Source organism: Narcine bancroftii, chromosome 7 (assembly GCF_036971445.1).
Source record: "Narcine bancroftii isolate sNarBan1 chromosome 7, sNarBan1.hap1, whole genome shotgun sequence".
NCBI classification, from domain to species: Eukaryota; Metazoa; Chordata; class Chondrichthyes; order Torpediniformes; family Narcinidae; genus Narcine; species Narcine bancroftii.
In genome coordinates this window covers 83,267,408-83,287,978 of record NC_091475.1, presented here as the reverse complement: position 1 = coordinate 83,287,978, position 20,571 = coordinate 83,267,408, and the positions used below count along the sequence as shown (strand labels likewise).

Below are 20,571 nucleotides of genomic sequence, written 5' to 3'. Positions count from 1 at the left end.
CTTCTCTAAACCCTGGTGGAGTGGGGTCCATGAAGACTCTGATCAACATTGAGAGGGTAAAGAAAATCTTGCCTTCCCTCTTGTCTAGCTTGCATTGTAGATGATGATGTACGGATTCTTGGAACTCTGGCTGCCTACACATTCAGCTTTGAGCTTCATCCTTTAAAGGCTCGAGTGTTCTGGGTTGAGTTGTTAGGGAGCCAGCTCAGCAACGAGAATTCCCTTTTGTGAGTTCCCTGTGTGTCGATGTATTTCTGGGCTAGACTCCGAGAATTGATACCACTGTCTGTACGTAGCCTCGGGTTCAGCAGAGAAGTTGTTCTGGTGATTGGGCTGCTGAAGGCCCCACTGCCAAACCATATGAGGTGACTGACAAAGGTGGAGAAAATCAGAAATAAAGCCAGAAAATCCTGGAAATCTTTGAAAGAGTCGGAGACTACAGGGAATGACCGAGAGCTAGATGTTTTTGGAAAAAAAAACAAGATTGAAGTAAAGAAACAAAAATAAATCTACTGAGAATCATGAAGAATAATAATTAAGTAAAAATGTACAAAAACATTTGAACATAATTAAAAGCATTGAATAAAAATAACCTGTGACTTTGGAATTCCTTTTGAAATCAGTTGGTTAATAGTGTCTGCACCAAGAATGACAAGTTCAGGATCTGAGTGGTGAATTCCCAGAGTTATGTTCAGAATCCCAGCGAGACTTGGATGCAGGGTTGAAGTCGATCAGTGGAAAGTACAAAAGTATCTCTTTTTAAAAAAAAAAGCCTGGAGTGACAGGGATTGGATAACTTGGATTGAATGGTTGTTTTGTCCAGAACCAATCACAATAGCTGACGGGACTTGGCCTTTAAATGAAAACCCCATTTTTTGTTTTAATTTTAGCAGTTATGGACGACACCAGTCAATCCTAAAGTTGTCATTATTTGTACCACTGGTCTGATATATGATTAGCTGAATGCTGAAAAAGTTAATGTGACGATTGTTTGGCAATAGTTTTCAAGGCAGACTTCACACAAAGATGTCCCAAGTCTACTGGTATGTCAAAAGATCTCATGCCATTTGTCTGTCTGACATTTGCATTTAATGAGTGCTTCAACTTGATACATGAAGTGGAATACCAAAACGTATGTTCACATCTAAATCACCTGCTGTATTTCTGAATACTACTCATGGTTGGGATGCTTTGCAGTGCAACTTGTAGTGCATCTGCCTCCCAACTCTAGTTACCCGGTTCAATCCTGACTTCGGGTGCTGCTCCTATGGATTTTTTTACGTTTCCCAGAGTCGTCTTGGGTTTTCTCCAAGTGCTTTGGTTTCCTCCTAAAATGGCCATTGTAAATTGGCCTTAGCATGTAGACAAGAGGAAGGATCTGGGTGGAGTTGATGGGGAAGTGTGAGAGCAGGCCACAAGGAACTGGATGAGTAAACTGATTGCAATGGGCTGAATCTCATTATGAAAGAATCGTAATATATTTTGTTTAAAATTGTGCCCAGGACCTGGCAAAGTGGAAGAATCGTCGTAAAAGCTATACCTCTGACCTACAGAGGAAGAAGGATGAGAGAGAAGAAATTGAGAGAATGACATCTGGAGAGAGTCACCGAGCAACAAAGACATTTCAGAAAATGAGAGAAGAAAGGTAATCCTAGAATTTTCTCATTGTCTCTCCAGTAGGGCCTCAGTGCCAGTGAGACATCGTGTTCATGTCCTGCAGTTTGTCTCCATGCTGCTTATTTTTGGGAAATGCTTGCTTCTCATGACAGTGGTTGCTGGCAGACTTCATTAGCTCAGTGAGGAAGGGGGAGAGTAGCAGACAAAGATAGTTTCCTATATCTGGGTGATGTGGTCATGCTTACAAAAGATCCATAAAGATTGACATTTAAGTAATCTCAGAAATGGTATTTGCGTTAAGTACTAATGGAGGCAAAGAAGAGGGAGATTAAAAGTAGCGGTCAATATTTTTCTGTTACCATAGATGGGTTGGTATGTGCTTTATCCAGTTTAGGTTGAATCAGTTTATTTATTAAGATATTGCATCTCCTAAAGTCCAACTTGTAGAAGTGCAGCCAAACTCACATTAGTTGTGCTCCGCTGATGTAGGACAGTGAGGTGTTTTGTTTTGAAGTTCAAAACTTTCTGGCTTGGTACTTTCACTGCTTCCAATGAATCCATTTAATAAAGGGCATGAATGAGCCTTTCCCTTCTCCAAGGTGAGAGGGTTTATAGCAGTTCTTGATTTATCCCTTGACTTGTGATACAAGTGCAATGAGACTTGGATTAGGATTGTAGTCGAAAGAGATCAAAGCGTACTTGGAAATCCACTTCAGAGCAAAGGCATGTTTCAAACTTTTGAACTAGTCATGATTTTTTAACAAAAATACAACTCTGGTAAGAGAGTCTGATTTTTTTTTTAGTGTGTGACAAATTACAAGGAAATTAGCATTATTCAGAGTGCTTGCATTTTGTTACCCTTGAATGACAGCAATCCATTGAACAGTTAGGTACAATTTTCACTTCTACTGATGTGGCATTTAGAAGCGGGCAACAGTCGGATAGTTTGGATGGATTTGTGTTTCTCGGATATGAAAGAAGTGCCCAGTAGATAAAAAAAAATCCAGGAAATATTTACGCAATCATTAATCTTTTCAGCTAAGAGAACCATGATTTAGATTTTTAATTGAGTTTGAGATCCAGAATTTGCTTTGAGGGATTTAATGGATGTGTGGCATATTATGTAACATTGTGATAATTGTCGCGATCTATTCCAAAGATTGCTGTTTTAGTTCCAATGACTTGCAGCAAAAATACAGCCCAAGCATGGATAATACAAATTGCAGATTTCCTAATAGAGCATAAACCAGAAGAATTTGGAATATGATAACTTGGGAGAAGAAGAAGAAGGGAAAATGACTATTTATATTGCTAGCAATTCTAGACAGGATCTGTAGTCCTCTGAAGTGACATGAGCAAAATTAATTCTTGCACATCCTTTCTTTATGAGAAACAGCCCAGTGTCAGTTCAGAGAAACTTTTCATTCAACTGATCTAACATCTAAAAAGAAAATGATGCCTGCATGCCTGGAATTATTGAATAACATGACGTTAAACAGCTGAAATGTATCAATTAACTGCCAAATTGTGACCTGAGTAAAATGCCGGGTAAGTGTTAGGAGACAATCAAATGAAATCTGGAATGTTTCGTAAGGACTAAAAATACTTGTTAACCATCGCTCAGTAAAGAGTAACAGATGTAAGGGAAATATGCAGTCACTTTTTCTCAAGAGTTGGCATCTTTGAATTCAAAAAGTGTAGCCAGTTGGGAGAGTTGTTCAAATGATGCAGAATAATGAAGATCAATAGCAAATTTGGTTCATTTTGTAGTCTAGTTCCTCCTAATGCTGAGGATTGAAATATGACACTAATTACCTTGAAACAACTGGCTTTGCCTTTTGCAAGAATTTTCCTTGAGAATACCACTGTATACAAGTTACAACCTAACTAAATTCTTTTACAGACCACACCTACTTATCATCTTAGCTTCTCAATTATTTTAATTAGTGTTTTTTTGCTCTTTTTCTCTTCTTTTTTCCTTCAATCCTCCCACACAGGGAGCTCAGACGGAAAGAATTGTCCACTGGTGGCCAAGCTGACTACAGAAAACTGAATTCCTCTGATGACGAAGTGTTTGCTGAAGATAAACCCCCACGGCGCTCGTATTCAAGAAGTCACACTGATGCAACTGAAACCCATTCCACCTTCCAGAAACATGAGCCTGTATCCTCAGAACCTCCTGCTTCAGAAAGAAAGCCAGCGTCAGAATTGAAAAGTACAGTCAACAGTATGTCAAAAGAACAAAGCTCTCTTCCCTCATATATCCGCCATTCAATAGATTATAAAGCTGACCAGACTCGGGTTTCAAGTTCTCTGCCCAGGAATTATCAAAGACGTGACCTGGCAAGAATTACTCCCGTGGTCGTTCCGAGACCTTATGGGACACAATCTAATAAACTATCCTCGCTCACAAGATCTTATCCAGTAAGTCATTTTATGTGAATCCATTATCTTTAATCAGCAAATATGCTTTTAAAATTGCTGCTGCTTTAATTAAGAGTTTTGGTTTGGTATAATTTTCATTTAAAGTTGCAAGGCCTTTCATTTTTATCAATAATAAACCAGTCTCCTTTGGATCTGCAACTTGTCCGGCATAGAGATTACCTTCAGCTTTCTGGTTTGCTCTCACAGAATAAAATTTGAAAACAACTACCTCATAAATTCATTTCTAATGATTTGAACAAGACTTGGGCATTATTATATTCAGTGTTGGAAGCAAGAATGACAAAAAAGAAATTTAGGGTCTTTTTAGAAACCTGAAATTACCAACGAACGTATTCAACTTTAATTTCTGTGATCAAGATTGTGTAAAACATTTATTTAAGTAGTAACACTGTATTTGAATAATTCCCATTTCAGTACTTAAATGAGAGTAGAAAAATGCTGGTAAATATTCAGTTTGGGAAGCCTGCAGGAAGGGAATACCTAAAATGAAATTTTAGGTACTGATCATCAAAAATGAGACCCTCTTTTTCTTCCTTCACTGTTTGTTTCCGATATCACATGCAACTTGTTTAACCTCATCTACTGCATTGGTGAGATTGAGCACAGATTAGGCGATCGCTTTGCTGACCACTCTTTCTATAGGTCCAAGCTGGAACTCCCTGTTGTCGGCTGTTTTAATTCTGCTTGGCAGTTCTGCACGGACATTATGATGAGTTTATTGTCATAAGCACAGGTATAATGTACAGATGCACCAAAATTAGTTTTTGCTGCAGTCACACAGGTGTAAATTAAAATGACTACAAAATGCCGTGAAGCAGAAAAAGAGTTCATAAATATTGAAGGATAAATATTCACCCCTATCTAGTTCCACTGTTTCCATCTCTCCTTTGCCTGCTCATTTTTTTCTCACCCTACCTGACTCTCCATCTCTCCCACCTTTTTTGTCCAGTGTCTTATTACCTTGTAGCTGTTCCCCCTCTCTCTCTCTCCCCCCCCACACTTTTTATAGTTGCTATCTGCCCTTCCCATTTTAGTCAAGTAAAGGGTCCTTTATCCAAAACTTTGTTTCTCCCAATGGGTGCTGCCTGTTCTACTGAATTACTTCAGCTTTTCGCTGATCCACACTTGCTGACAAGATTTCCATCTTTCTTCACAAGAAAGAGGTGGCCATTTTGCCCACTGAGGCAGTCAGAGTGCAATCTCATTCCCCATTAATTTCTCTACCACCTATTCTCCTTGCATTCCCACCAGCATCTGTGTCCCTCTGTGTCTGTTCTACAACACTGTCCAGGGACCTGTCATTAACCATATAACCATTTACGGAGCGGAAACAGGCCATGTTGGCCTTTCAAGTCCACACCGGTTCACTGATTTTGTGCGCCCTCTTCAGGCATTGGTGATTTTAAGTGTAGTGTATCTTTGAGAATTTTAACATCTATCCTTAGGTACTCTGTACTTTGGATGTGAAATCTCATATTAAAATATTCAAAAACATTGGCTGTGTGGGAGAAGCCAGTGAGTGGCCATGGACAATTACTTCTCAGACTGGAGGCCTGTGACTAGTGGTGTGCTGCAGGGATCGGTGCTGGGAGCAGCGTAGCTTGTCATCTAGATCCACAATCTGGACCACAATGTGGTGATTGGATCAGCAAGTTTGCAGACAATACTCAGATCAAAAGTGTTATGGACAGCAAGGAAGGTTTTCAAAGCTTGCAGAGGGATCTGGACCAGCTGGAATAAACAGCAGATGGAATTTAACATGAACAACTGTGAGGTGTTGCGTTTTGAAGGACAAACCATGAAAAGACAGTGAACAGTCGGGCACTGAGGAGTGCGGTAGAACAGAAGGAACTGGGAAAGAGCTGTCACAGGTGGATAGAGTTGTAAAGAGAGTTTTTGTCATATTGGCCTTCATATATCAAAGTACTGAGTTTCAAAGTGTGGAGTTTACGGTGAAGCCAAAATTGGAGTCTTGTGTGCAGTTGTGATCACCTGGGATAACTCATCAAAGTGCAACACCGCACACTTGTCGGAGTTGAATTCCTGTCGCTGCTTCTTGGCCTATCTTCCCAACTGACCTAGATCCTGCTGTAAATGTAGATATCCTTGCACAAAACAGTTTTTCACTGTATCTTGGTGCACGTGACAATAAACGATTCAATTCAATTCTCTTGGAAATGTTAATCCACAAGCCCCCACTCCTCTCTGAAACAAAATCTCTCATTGATTGGTCAAAACTTCAAGGGAGCAAGGTTATTCTGCACACTGGTGGATTTTGAATCACCAAGGGTCTCGCTGCCTCTGGTTCTGCATAGAGAGCAATGACTTTGGCATTTGTGGTCGCCAGAGGCCACAGTCAGTAGGCTGTTTTATAACTAGGAAAGAACTCCACTGCTTCACTCGACAACATCAATTCTTTTATGCCTTCAATGCTGTGTTGTTAAGGAAACCTAGGTAAACTTTGCTGGCATCTTGTGAAATATTAAGAATATGGTCCACAATTTAATCTTTTAAAAAGTGATGTCCTATTTTCAGACTCTGTCACTTGGGTTCAGTTTTAATCAGCCTTTCATTGTCTTCAGTCATGGTATCACTTTATTGTAATGAGGCTTGCCAAGTTAAGCAACATGAGTGCAGTTGAGTGGCCGTCGTTCATGGTTTTAACTCTTGCATTACAGATCTTTGAATCCAGCAAGAATGTAAATAGGTAAACACCTAAAATCTTGTGTGCAGAGAAAGAGACAAAAGGGGCTTTTTCTCTCTCAGGTAAAATATGAACATCAAGAAATAGCAAACTGTATCAGCATTGTAGTTGTGAATCAATTACAACACTGTACTCATTGAAGCTAATTGGCTGTACGATTGACCTAGATTCCTCCCTTGCGCCAAGTGCTCAATGAAATGGAATTCAGTCAGGAATTAACTGTGCATTTTGAAGTCCAACCTCTCAAAGAAGGCTATAGACTGAGCCCTGGTCAATGGGATTAGTATTGAGAGGCTGGCATGGAAATGATGGTTAGAAGGGTTTGTTTTCATGCACTGTGACTTGAGAGATTCTGTTTTAGATAAAAGAATAAAGATACAAAGAATACAAAGATTAAAAAAGCAATCAAAATTTTAAAATAATTGTTACAAATCAAGCTGGATTCTGATTGGTGAGCACACTCCCTGTCTAACCATCCTCATCTGGCTGAGATACAGCTCATCAGACAACTAAATGAACAAAGAGTTTATTGTGATAGGTGCAAGTACAGTGACCAGATGCAATGAAAGTCTTTCATGCTGCAGCTTCCCAGGTCCATTAGACACACTAACAGCAATTTAAGTGTAATGAACACCTAAGAAAAAAAAAGAAAATAAATATAAAGCAATGGGGAAAATAAATAATTGTGCATGATAAATAGATCAGCTCTTCACCTGTAGGAGGTGATATGGTTGACTGTTGTTCAGGAAAGGATTTCATGATACGAGAAGGATCATCAACACAAGATTAGTTTGTGATGAGAATATCATAGTCAAATTTTGGAGTGGTGTGATTCAACCTGGATCTAACCTATTAGTCAAACTCCACTTGGAAAACTGATGTCCATACAAGAGAGAAAATTAGTAGAGGAATGGGATTGTCCTGTGTGGCAGTTTGAGCTCAGTGGACCTCTTCTATAAATTGAATGAAAATATGGCCCTGTCTCAACTCTTGTTAAATTGTGGAAATTTTAAAACAATCTCAAACCCATTAAGGTTACGGTAGATCATTAAAAAAGAATTTAAAATTAAAATTCTTCAAAATGCAAAGAAATAATGAGACTTTTAAACAAAATATCTCTGAAATGTCTTATTTTGTATTCCTGGTTATCTGTTTGTGGGAAACCAATTGCAATCCTGGTCTATGCTTTGCTGGCAGAGGAATTGGGAAGTCAACTCCCTGCTGAATAATCTCAACATATCTGGAAATATCTGCAGATCTCTTTTAAACCTTCCCTCCTTTACCTTAAACCTGTGCCCTTTAGTGTTTTGATATTTCCACCCTTGGAAAAAGATTCTGCAATCTACCCTATTAATGCCCATCACAGTTTTATAAACTTCCATCAGTTTGCCCTCAGCCTCCGTAGCTCCAGGGAATTCAATCTCATTTTGTTCATCCTTTCCTTATAGCACTCAGGAGAAAAACACATAAGTCTCCAGACACTGAGACTGAGGGAAAAACAAAATGCTGGAGAAACTCAGCAGATCAAACAGTGCACTTTATATAGTAAAGTTAAAGATAGATAACCAGGCTTGAGCCATTGAAGGCTTGTTCACTTCCTGGGGACACAGTATGCTGCCCACATGTACAATCTCAAAGAATGACTCATGTACAGCAGACTGTGTGTTCTGAAGGCAGTAAGGCATTCAACTTCAGTATAGACTTTGACCAGTGGCTGAGTGCCCTTATTCAATGGAATTGGAAACTTGATGCTACTGCTTGTTCCCAAAGTCGATAGGCTTCTTTCTGATGAAACCAGGAATCCAGACCAAAGTGAATAACCAGATAATAATAAGATCAACATCACTGCCCAGATCATGACAACTGCTTGTTCCACTCTCGGCAAATCTTTCGAGCAATCTTGTCCAATCTTGACAAGTTGTGACTTTCCCTTCAAACTTCTGCTAGTTTGCTGGCCAGGCTTTATTGGTCGGCTAAGTAGACTCCCAGACCTTACATGAGGCATTTCCCTTCAACCTGAGGAGTCTGGCAGAGAACCAGTGAGACTCGGTTACAGGAGGGTCAGGACTGGCAACTTAATATTCCAGAATACAGATGTTTTAGATGTGATAGAACAGGGGGTAAAAAAGGGGGAGGAGTTGCTCTGCTTGTTAAGGAGGACATTACTGCCGTGAGGTGGCAGAATGGTTCGGAGGGATCGTCCAGTGAGGCTGTTTGGGTGGAATTGAGGGGTGGAGGAGGCATGAGGGTACTAATATGAGTGTATTATAGACCACCAAATGGGCTAAGAAAATTGGAAGAACAAATTTGTAAGGAGATAGCATATATGTGTAATAAACATAAGGTAGTGACCGTGTCTACCTGTCCCGCATCGGACTTGTCAGCCACAAACGAGCCTGCAGCTGACGTGGACATTACCCCTCCATAAATCTTCGTCCGCGAAGCCAAGCCAAAGAAGAAAGTGATCATGGGAGATTTTAACTTCCTTCACATTGATTGGGATACCTGTAAGAGGTCTGGATGGGCTAGAGTTTTTCAAATGTGTGCAAGATAGTTTTCTTAATCAATACATAGAAGAGCCGACTCGGGATGGTGTAATACTGGATCTCCTGTTAGGGAACGAGATAGGTCAGGTGTCTGAGGTTAATGTTGGAGAACAAATTGGATCTAGTGATCACAACTCTATTAGTTTTAGGGAAGAGCAAAGAAGGGCCTAAAGTTGAGGTTCTGGATTGGAGAAAAGCAAATTTTGAAGGAATGAGAATGGCTTTCGGGAGTATTGAGTGGGACATGATTTTTTTCAGGAAAGGATGTAAATGAAAAATGGAGAATATTCAAAGAAGAAATTTTGAGAGTATTGAGTAGATATGTCCCAGTGAGGATCAAAGAAAAGGCTGGAAGTCATAGGGAGCCTTGGTTTTCAAGGAATATTAGAAGTTTGGTTAGGAGAAAGAGGGAGGTGTACAAGAGGTATAAACAGCAGGGTGATGAGAAATTGAAAGAGGACTACAAGGAGTGTAGAAAAAGTCTTAAAGAAATTAGAAAGGCCAAAAAGAGGCACGAAGAGGCTTTGGCAGGCAGAGTAAGAATAAATCCAAAGGGTTTCTATAGGTACATTAAAAGTAAAAGATTAGTGAGGGATAGAATTGGACCCCTTGTAGATAGGGAGGGTAGGCTATGTGAAAAGTCAGAGGAGATGGAGGAAATTTTAAATGATTTCTTTTCCTTGGTATTCACTAGGGAAAAAAATATTGTACCAGTTGAAGTAAAGAAAAATAGTGGGGAGGTCATGAATCATACAAGGATAACCAAGGAGGTAGTGATGGCAGTGTTAAAAAAGATAAAGGTGGACAAATCTCCGGGTCCGGACAATGTATTCCCAAGGACACTCAGGGAGACTAGTGTACAGATATTGGGGCCATTAACAGAGATATTTAGGATGTTACTGGTCATGGGGGTAGTGCCAGAGGATTGGAGGGTGGCTCATGTTGTTCCGCTGTTTAAGAAAGGGTCCAAATGTAAGACTGGAAATTATAGACCTGTGAGTGTGACGTCTGTGGTGGGTAAGTTGATGGAAAGTGTTCTGAGGGATGGCATTTACAAATATTTGGAAGAACAGGGATTAATAGGTAGTAGTCAGCATGGTTTTGTCAGGGGTAGATCATGCTTAACAAACCTTATAGAGTTTTTCGAGGGGGTTACAAAAAAGATTGATGAAGGGAAGACTGTGGATGTTGTCTATTTAGACTTTAGTAAAGCTTTTGACAAAGTTCCCCACAGGAGGGTTATATATATATAAACAATCTAGAAGAAGGGGTGGTAAATTGGATAAGTAAGTTTGCAGATGATACAAAGATTGGTGGTATCGTGGACAGTGAGGAAGATTACCATAGCTTAAAAAGAGATATAGGAAAGCTAGAGGAGTGGGCTGAGAAATGGCTGATGGAATTTAATACGGTTAAGTGTGAAATGTTGCATTTTGGAAAGGCAAATCTAAATAGCTCATATACATTGAATGGTAGACAAATGTGGAGTGCAGAGCAACAAAGGGATTTAGGAGTTATGGTAAATAGTACCCTCAAAGTTGATATTCAGGTAGATAGAGTGGTGAAGAAGGCATTTGGAATGTTGGCCTTAATAAATCGGAGTATTGAATTCAAGAGTTGGGATGTTATGATGAAATTGTACAAAGCATTGGTAAGGCCAAGTTTGGAATACTGTGTGCAGTTTTGGTCACCGAATTATAGGAAGGATATAAACAAAATAGAGAGAGTGCAGAGAAGGTTCACGAGAATGTTGACAGAATGTCAGGGTTTGAGTTACAGAGAAAGGTTGAGCAGCCTGGGGCTTTTTTCTCTGGACCATAAAGGATTGAGGGAGATTTTGATGGAGGTGTTCAAGATTTTAAAAGGGACAGAGAGAGTCAACGTGGATAGGCTTTTTCAATTAAGAGTGGGGAATATTCAAACCAGAGGCCATGGTTTGAGATTGAAGGGGGAAAATTATAAGGGGAACATGAGGGGAAATTTCTTCACGCAAAGGGTGGTTGGGATGTGGAATAAGCTTCCGGCAGAGGTGGTTGAAGCAAGGATGTTATTTACATTTAAGGAAAGACTGGATAATTATATGGAGGGGAGAGGATTGGAGGGGTATGGACCGGGTGCTGGTCAGTGGGACTAGGAGGGTGGAGATTTGTTCCGGCATGGACTAGTAGGGCCAAACTGACCTGTTCTGTGCTGTATATGGTTATATGGTTAAAAGAGTGGAAAGTATCAAAGCAGCCATGGTCCTCCATCTCAAACTCATCTGTGGGATCTGTAATCACAGGGAATAAGTCAGGTTCAGAAGACTACCTCCATGTCAAAACCTGGGGAAATTTTATATGTCATTATTTGTATTTGAAAGAGAATTTGTACAGACATTGAGTGAAGGGGTGTGTTCTCCAAAGTGGAAACTGCAGAAATGTCAAAGCACAAAAAGAGACTATTTCAAAAAGGGGGGAAATGTAGAGTAAAACCCCTGGTATCCAGCACCTACAGGGATTGGAGATGCTGGCTAGTTGATTTTTCTGGTTGCCAGAAACTCACTCTAACAATGCCTAACTAATACATCCACAATAAGAATAAACAGCTTAAGAGACAAAAAAAAAATCAGTATTGTAGTCCTTAATTGTATAAAGTTCCCTGTAATCAGGTAATTGGCTAACTTACAAAATTTAGATTCAAATCCTGGTCACTGGCGCTATCATAATTAACCCCCCACTGCTCCCTCTAGTTTATAGATAAAACCTTACTAATATGCTTAACATTATACTAATAAAGATCAAGACAATAGGCAGGGGTAGGGAGTCACTTTGGGAGAGTGGCCTTCATCCTGGGCGATGCCATTTCATTTCAACACAACTTTATTCAAACAGCTACTGTGGGCAGGGCACAACCGGGGCGCTCCACTAGCTGAACGTTTGTTCCCATCTTAGCCAAGGGGGTTGTGTGTTGTATGGGAGAACATTTATTTTCAATTTTAAACATTAATTTAATTTTTTAAAATTTACTCTCATTTATTTATTTATTTCCTTTTTTTTTGTGCTTGGGGCTGCTTGAATTCCAGATAACAGGGATTTTCCTGTTTCAGGACGGCAGCACCTGCAGTATTTGTTGCAGCTGAATTTTTGTTTGCTTTCTTGTTTCTGCGTAAATCGGGATAAGATGACCACGTTCCCTCTTGAGAAATGGATAATTTAAGGTGTTTTAAATTGGATCTGACCATGCATTCTTTCATTATACTAGAACCACTTTATGCTTTCATGACACCAACATATTCTTACTGGGGAGAGCTATTTCTCACTGGGAGACTTCCATGGAGTGGTTTGATTTGTCCTACATTCCACTTAAGGGTAAAAATAGAGCTTGCTGGAGAAGCTGCAGTATAATCTTGTAAAGTCATATTTTTAGTGGTCCTGTCTCAAGGAGCATGGTGTGTAAAGTCTGTGTAATGTTATCTTTTAAGTCTTCATGCCCACAAACCTATGCTGGGAAGGCAAATGTACAATTGGATACAAGCCTCATACACCCTTTGCTATGCATAATTAATCCCCTGGATTTTGAGGCATGTCTTTGGTTGGCTTCATAGTTGGCATTTGGCCCATAAAGAAGTATTTGTGTGACAATCCCCTTCTGTTCGTGGTGGTGATAACCATTATTTTTATTTTAATTTTGTGCTGGATACCTGGTGGGGCAGTAGAATTGGTGCTATCCCTTTGGAAATAGACACAGAATTAATGGGTTGAATGTAGTAAAAACCCAATGCTGGAGAAACTCAGCAGGTCAGTGTCCTTTATATAGCAAAGATAAAAATACATAACTGACATTTCAGGCTTGAGCCCTTCGTCAAGGTATGGAAACATGATGGTAGGCGTCCAAACAAAAGGGTAAGGGAGGTGGTGTGGTTGCAAAGGCAGGAGGTAATAGGTGGAGAAAAGAGGGGGGCACAGCAGCAAGCAAGGGGAGGAGGGATGGCTGGTTGAACAGAAAAGAAAAGGAGGGAGAAGAACTGGAAAGGGGAAGGGAAGAAGGGAGGGGAAAGAGGAGAGCAGGTTAGCAGAAACCAGAAAAGTCGATGTTAATGCCATCTGGCTGGAGAGCACCCAGATGGAAAATCAGGTGTTGTTCCTCCAATTTAACCTGATTTTCCATCTGCACACTCTTTAGCCAGATCGCATTAATATCGACTTTTCTGGTTTCTGCTAACCTGCTCTCCTCTTCCCCCTCCCTTCTTCTCTTCCCCTTTCCAGTTCTTGTCCCTTCTTTTCCCCTCTGTTCACCCAGCCATCCCTCCTCCCCTTGCTTGCTGCTGTACCCCCCTCCTTTCTCCACCTATTACCTCCTGCCTTTGCAACCACACCACCTCACTTACCCTTTTGTTTGGACTCCTGCCAACATTTTTCCATACCTTGACGAAGGGCTCAAGCGCAAAATGTCAGTTATGTATTTTTATCTTTGCTACGTAATGGACACTGACCTGCTGATTTTCTCCAACATTTTGTGTTTTCACTTCAATGATGGTGTCTGCAGACTTTTGTCTTTTACCAATGGATTGAATGTATGCCATTTGTTGCTATTGCAGTCTCAACTGCAGCAAATGTCTTTTTTTTCTGGTGCTTTGGTGAGGAAGAGATAAAATTTGAAGAATTGCATCTCCTCATTAATTTCCTGTGATGCTTGTCATGAAATGTACATGTGTATATTAAGTGCCAAGACTTGTGAAGTTCCCCTAAAGTTGAATAGCCCCCAGAAGGAATAAGGATTTGTACCTGGTTCTGAAATTTAGATCCATTGCTTTGAATGAAATTTTGGAAACTGATTTACAACTTGCAAAAGGCATATCATTGTGGCAGATGACGTTACTGTTCGACTGCTCAGATCATGGGTAGAGACTGGGCATACCCATTAAGGGTTGAAGGTCAGTGGGTGGTAGAGACGTGAAGAAGGAGAGGAGGGGCAAGCTCATTAACTCCATTGTTCAATGAGATGAGAGTATATTTATTGATGTTATATTGAATACTTTCATTTTCTGCCCGGAAAACTATTTGCACATCAACAATCCATAGAGTCAGTGAATTATGGAGCTGTACAACACAAAACAAGCCCTTCAGCCCAACTCCTCCATGCCATCCAACCTAGTTCCTTTTCTGACCTTGTCCTATTTGTCTGCATTTATCACATATCCTTAACCTTCCCTGTCCAAATATCTGTACACTTAATTGTACACTTCCCTACTGCGTCCTCTGGCAGCTCTTTCCATGTACAGACCAGCCTCTGTATGAAAAATGTTGCCACTTTCAAATCTTTCTGCTCTTATTTTGAAGCTGTGCACTCCAGTTGTAGACTCACCTACTCTGGGGAAAAGAAGATGATCTTACTTCTGCCTCCCAGGATTTTGTATATCTCTGTAAGATTACCCTTGACCTCCTATTCTTCAAGGGGAAAGATGTCAGCACATACAGATCTATTACAATTGTGTTTGATAGGAAACGGGAAACATTTGCTAAAATATTGCTTTGTTTCCTTTTCAGCAGCGCGATGAGCCACTGAAATATAATGGGGATGTGAATGGTTCAAAAGGTTTCCAGGCAACCTCAGGCTTCCTCTCAAAACCAGAAACGGCAGAGTCAAAGCAAAATAGTGTGATCTCCAAAGAGGCCGAGGGAGCCACGTGGCGGAGTCCATCCTTGAAAACCGAGGAAAAGAGGCCTGTGGTTGCTTCAAAGCCTGAAAATGACCTGCATGCAAGGAGCAATTTTTCCTCTAGAGCAGAAAGTCCTATGTTTGTGAGGAGCAATTATTCCTCGAAACTGGAAGACGATGACCAATCACAGGGCAGTTCTGTAATGAGTAGTAATGAGGAGGAGGAAGAGGAAGGAAGGACCTCATTTCTCAGTGAGAACAACTTTCCCCATGAGTCAAAGTCTGACAGCACTTCCAGCTTTGCAACAATGAATTCTTTTACAAGAGCATCAAGCCTGCCCAGAGACATGGTTACCACAGCACCCTTGCACCAACAGGTAGGTTTGAAAAGTAGGTTACTGTGGATGTTTGAAGTCTGTCTGGTAATGTGATCATCCCCCCTCACTGCTTGTACAAGGGCACGCTTTAAAGAAAGCTCTTTGACTAATTAACCACAGTGTGATATCGATATACAAAGGCAGATGCACACAAATGCATTTCTTAAAAGAACGACAAAACCAGTTTTGTCAAACTGTGAGTGCATTCATAGATGGCTTTTATTTCTACCAAGTGTCAGTAACAGGGAAAATAGCAACCAGAAACTAGGCTTTGTCATTTGGGAATAAGGTTTTTTTTAGAGCCTTTGAACTGTCTCATCCAAGCTCCTTTACAAAGACTTCTTAGACATTCCGGTCTCTGTGGATGGTTGTTGGTATTGTGGAAAATATTAAGCTGACGGATTTATGGGATTGCTTTTCCTGGAAATATTATTGAATTATGAAATGCTAAATGTTATTTACATTTTTTTTGTAGAAACCAAAAAGTGAAACACGCATAGTTATTAATCAGAAACCAAACAGTAATCAAGATTTTGGATTTACGAGTGATTGGAGCACTACCGGTGTGACGGTCAAGTCCATTCAAAGAGGTAACTTGAAAAAAAATTCTTTGCACGCTTTGCTATTATCTTAGCAGCGGAATCTGGTGATCTGGATTTCACATATCTTGTTAGCAGCAGTCACCCTGGCATTTAATTGATGACCATGAATGATTTATGATGTGATGGCCAGGAGTTCGTTCTCCCATGTAGAACTTGATGTGTATGGATTTTAACAAAAATAATTAACAACGTAAACCAGGCAAGTAAAATTACACCTGTATTTTGACAGACACGAAGTCTTTCCAAAGGAGATATTTTATAGGATGTGATTTTTATTGGTCGACTGAACATTTTTGCGTCCTTTGGAAGTATTAATTTTCATTAATTATATACAGCCTTTTTAACATTTATGTCTGTGGTTTTATAGAATTATTTGCATTTACATAGATTGCACCGTGTGTACTACATTCTGAGTTATTTGCAATGCAGATATAATTTAGTATGGGGAAATTGACATGCTGGTTAATATATTGACTGTATTGTAGCCTCTGCTTTTTTGAAAACTTATAGATCGGTCTGGTTAATTGCTGAAGGGCTTGTAGATGAGTTAATCTATTGGCCTGCAAGTAAGATTATTGCCTGAGGAAGGATCACGTCTGTTCAGTGCAGCTTGCAGAAAATGAGAGTAATTTAAATAGGCCAACTTCTAAAGAGGTCACTGGCAGCCTCCTATAGTGTACAACTGAATGGACACTTAAGCCATAACTGACTAAACACAGTTAACTCTGCAAAACATCCTGAGCTTGAAAAGTTGATAACATTACATTTTTTTGAAGTTTTTTTTCCCCTCTTGCAATTGATTCTTTTGACCATTAAAGATTAATCCAGCAGATTACATGCCAAATATTGGGTCTGGGGGAAGTGAATGCTGCCAGTTTGAGCTGGAAAGTAACTTTAGAAATTGAGCAAAATTAAATTTTAACTTTGACCTGGAAATAAAATTGGTGTAGATGAGGTGAGATTTTTTTTTCTATTGGATTTTATTCTAAATTGCGGGATAATAAAACCATACCTGCTCTCCAGGATGATCCTATTGCCTTATGTGCTCTGTGCCTCGTGGCATAATTTCTCTGTTTGAAGTGGTCATCTATTTTCCTTGAAAAATGATAAGGTTTCTGATTTAAATCTCAATACCAATCTTTTTCTGTCACCAAATCCTTGTGTTTTATGCAGCCATTTTAAGGAGATTGTTAGATTTCACATTTCAGATTCCAAATTTATTGTCAGAGTACATACTACACATGACATCACATACAACCCTGAGATTCTTTTTCCTGCCAGTGAGTCAGAATTACTACTTATTGGGAGTCCAAAAAAAAAACCCGACACAATGTGCATATGTAAACAAATAAAGAAATGTGAGCATAACGTGCAATACAGAGAGGAAAAAAAAGCAAAGTAATAACCTTAAATTATTCCCTTAATGAGTTTATTGTTGGACTTTGTGGAGGGGTAGCAGCTATTCCTGAACCTGGTGATACAGGTCTTGTGGCACCTAGACCTCTTTCCTGATGGTAGCAGTGAGAACAGAGCATGTACTGGGTGCTGTGGATCCTTGATGATTGCCACTGCTCTCTGACGGGTGCATTCCCTGTAGATGTTCTCGATGCTAGAGAGGGTTTTACCTGTGATGTATTGGGCTATGCAAAGGGCCCTTGGGAAGGTTTTACACTTAGGATTATTTGTGTCCCCATACCAGACTGTGATGCAGCCAGTCAGCACTCTTTCCACCACATATCTGTGGAAATTCGCCAGGGTGGCCAATGTCATACCAAACATCCGCAAATTCCTGAGGAAGTAGAGTGGCTTGTTTGATAAAAATCTGATAGGTACCTTAATTGTGCGGCTCTATAATAATTTTTGAAGTTTGGCAATTGTAAGCCTCCTTGTTTATACCATTCTGTTAATTTATCTAGTGCTATCCTCGGTTTCCCCCCTCTCCATAAAAATCTCCTTATTATTTTCTTTAACTCTTTGAAGAATTTTTCTGTCAGTTGTATTGGCAATGCCTGAAATAAGTATAGTATCCTTGGAAAAATGTTCATTTTAATACAGTTTATCCTTCCTATCAGTGTTAGTGGTAGCTCTTTCCAATGCTCTAAATCGTCCTGTAATTTTTTCATTAGTGGATTGTAATTGAGTTTATATAATTGGCCTAGATTTTTGTTTATTTGCACACCTAGGTATCTTATTGCCTGCGTTTGCCATCTGAATGGGGATTCCTCCTTAAATTTTGAGAAATCCGCGTTATTCATAGGCATTGCTTCACTTTTATTTACGTTTATCTTGTATCCCGACACTTCTCCATATTCCTTCAATTTCTTATATAGTTCTTTTATTGATAGTTCTGGTTCTGTTAAGTACACTATCACATCATCCGCAAACAGACTGATTTTATATTCCCTGTCTTTTATTTTTATTCCTTTTATATTATTATCTCTTCTTATCGATTCTGCTAGTGGTTCTATAGCTAGCGCAAACAATAATGGTGATAGTGGGCATCCCTGCCGCGTTGACCTGCTTAAGTTAAATTGCTTTGATACATGTCCATTTACTGTCACTTTCGCTAACGGTCCCTTATATAATGCTTTAATCCAATTAATATACTTCTCCGGTAAACTGAATTTTTGCAATACTTTGAACAAGTAATTCCATTCTACTCTGTCGAAGGCCTTCTCTGCGTCTAAAGCAACTGCTACTGCCGGTGCTTTATTTCCTTCTACTGCATGAATTAAGTTAATAAATTTACAAATATTGTCTGTTGTGCGTCTTTTTTTGATAAATCCAGTTTGGTCTAAATTTACCATTTTCGGTACCTGTTCTGCTAATCTGTTCGCTAATAGTTTAGCTATTATCTTATAATCTGTGTTTAGCAGAGATATTGGTCTGTATGACGCTGGTGAGAGTGGATCTTTCCCTTGTTTTAGTATCACTGTAATTATTGCTGTTTTACATGAATCTGGTAAGTTTTGTGTCTCATCAATCTGGTTGATTACATCCAGGAGGGGCGGTATTATTAGGTCTTTAAATGTTTTGTAGAATTCTATTGGGAGTCCATCCTCTCCTGGTGTCTTATTATTTGGTAAATTTTTTATTATCTCTTGTATTTCTACTGTTCCAAATGGTTCTGTTAATTTATTTTGTTCCTCTATTTGTAGTTTTGGTAGTTCAATTTTAGTCAAAAATTCATCTATTTTCCCTTCTTTCCCTTCGTTTTCGGTTCGGTATAATTGTTCATAGAATTCTCTGAAGTTTTCCTTAATTTCTTTTGGATTATATGTAATTTGTTTGTCTTTTTTCCTTGTTGCCAATACCATTTTCTTAGTTTGCTCTGTCTTAAGCTGCCATGCTAGGATTTTGTGTGTGTTTTTCCCCTAGTTCATAATATTTCTGTTTTGTCTTCATTATATTCTTCTCCACCTTATATGTTTGTAATGTTTCATATTTTATTTTTTTATCCGCCAATTCTCTTCTTTTGGTTGTATCTTCCTTTATTGCTAATTTTTTTTCTATGTTTATTATTTCCCTTTCCAACTGCTCTGTTTCCTGATTATAGTCCTTCTTCATCTTGGTTGCATAACTTATTATTTGCCCTCTAATGAATGCTTTCATTGCGTCCCATAGTATAAACTTATCTTCCACTGATTCCGTATTTACTTCAAAGTACATTTTTAATTGTTTTTCCATAAATTCTCTAAAATCCTGTCTTTTAAGTAGCATGGGGTTTAATCTCCATCTATACATTCTTGGAGGGATGTCCTCTAGCTCTATTGCCAATAACAGGGGTGAGTGGTCCGATAATAGTCTAGCTTTATATTCCGTTTTCCTAACTCTCCCTTGAATGTGGGCTGATAACAGGAATAGGTCTATCCTTGAGTATGTTTTATGTCTAGTCGAGTAGTATGAGTATTCCTTTTCTTTTGGGTTTTGTTTCCTCCATATGTCCACAAGTTTCATTTCTTGCATTGATTTAATTATAAATTTGGTTACTTTGTTCTTCCTGTTAATTTTTTTCCCCGTTTTATCCATATTTGGATCCAAATTCAGATTGAAATCCCCTCCTATTAGTATGTTCCCTTGCGTATTAGCTACCTTCAAAAAGATATCTTGCATAAACTTTTGATCTTCTTCGTTAGGTGAATATATATTAAGTAGATTCCAAAGCTCTGAATATATCTGACATTTTATCATAACATATCTCCCTGCTGGATCTATTATTTCCTCTTCTATTTTAAATGGCACATTTTTGCTAATTAATATAGCCACTCCTCTTGCTTTTGAATTATACGATGCTGCTGTTACATGTCCTACCCAATCTCTCTTTAATTTCTTGTGCTCCAATTCAGTTAAGTGTGTTTCTTGGACAAATGCTATATCTATTTTTTCCTTTTTCAGAAAATTTAGTAGTTTCTTCCTTTTAATTTGGTTATGTATTCCATTAATATTTAGAGTCATATAGTTCAGCGTAGCCATTTTATATTTTGTTTATCTTCTCTTTCCGTTTTTCCATCATTACCTTTCCTCCTTTTCCATTTCTGTTTTCTTATTTTCAACTCTTTACCAGACAACATTCCTACAACATCCAACATTTTCCTTATTCTCCTATTTCTATCTTCTTTATCCCCAATCTCCCCTTCCCCTCC

General features: G+C 39.1%; 1 protein-coding gene across 4 annotated transcripts in view; it reads left to right on the top strand.

Moving 5' to 3' along the window:
- Window positions 1-20,571, top strand: part of LOC138739087 (LIM domain only protein 7-like) — a 218,083-nt gene that overhangs the window by 151,997 nt on the left and 45,515 nt on the right. For all 4 annotated transcript variants that reach the window (XM_069890547.1, XM_069890546.1, XM_069890545.1 and 1 more), the window contains 4 exons: window positions 1,503-1,645; window positions 3,615-4,041; window positions 14,838-15,326; window positions 15,802-15,916. In XM_069890547.1, coding sequence (XP_069746648.1) covers window positions 1,503-1,645; window positions 3,615-4,041; window positions 14,838-15,326; window positions 15,802-15,916 — 1,174 coding nt within the window. The remainder of the gene's footprint in view (window positions 1-1,502; window positions 1,646-3,614; window positions 4,042-14,837; window positions 15,327-15,801; window positions 15,917-20,571) is intronic.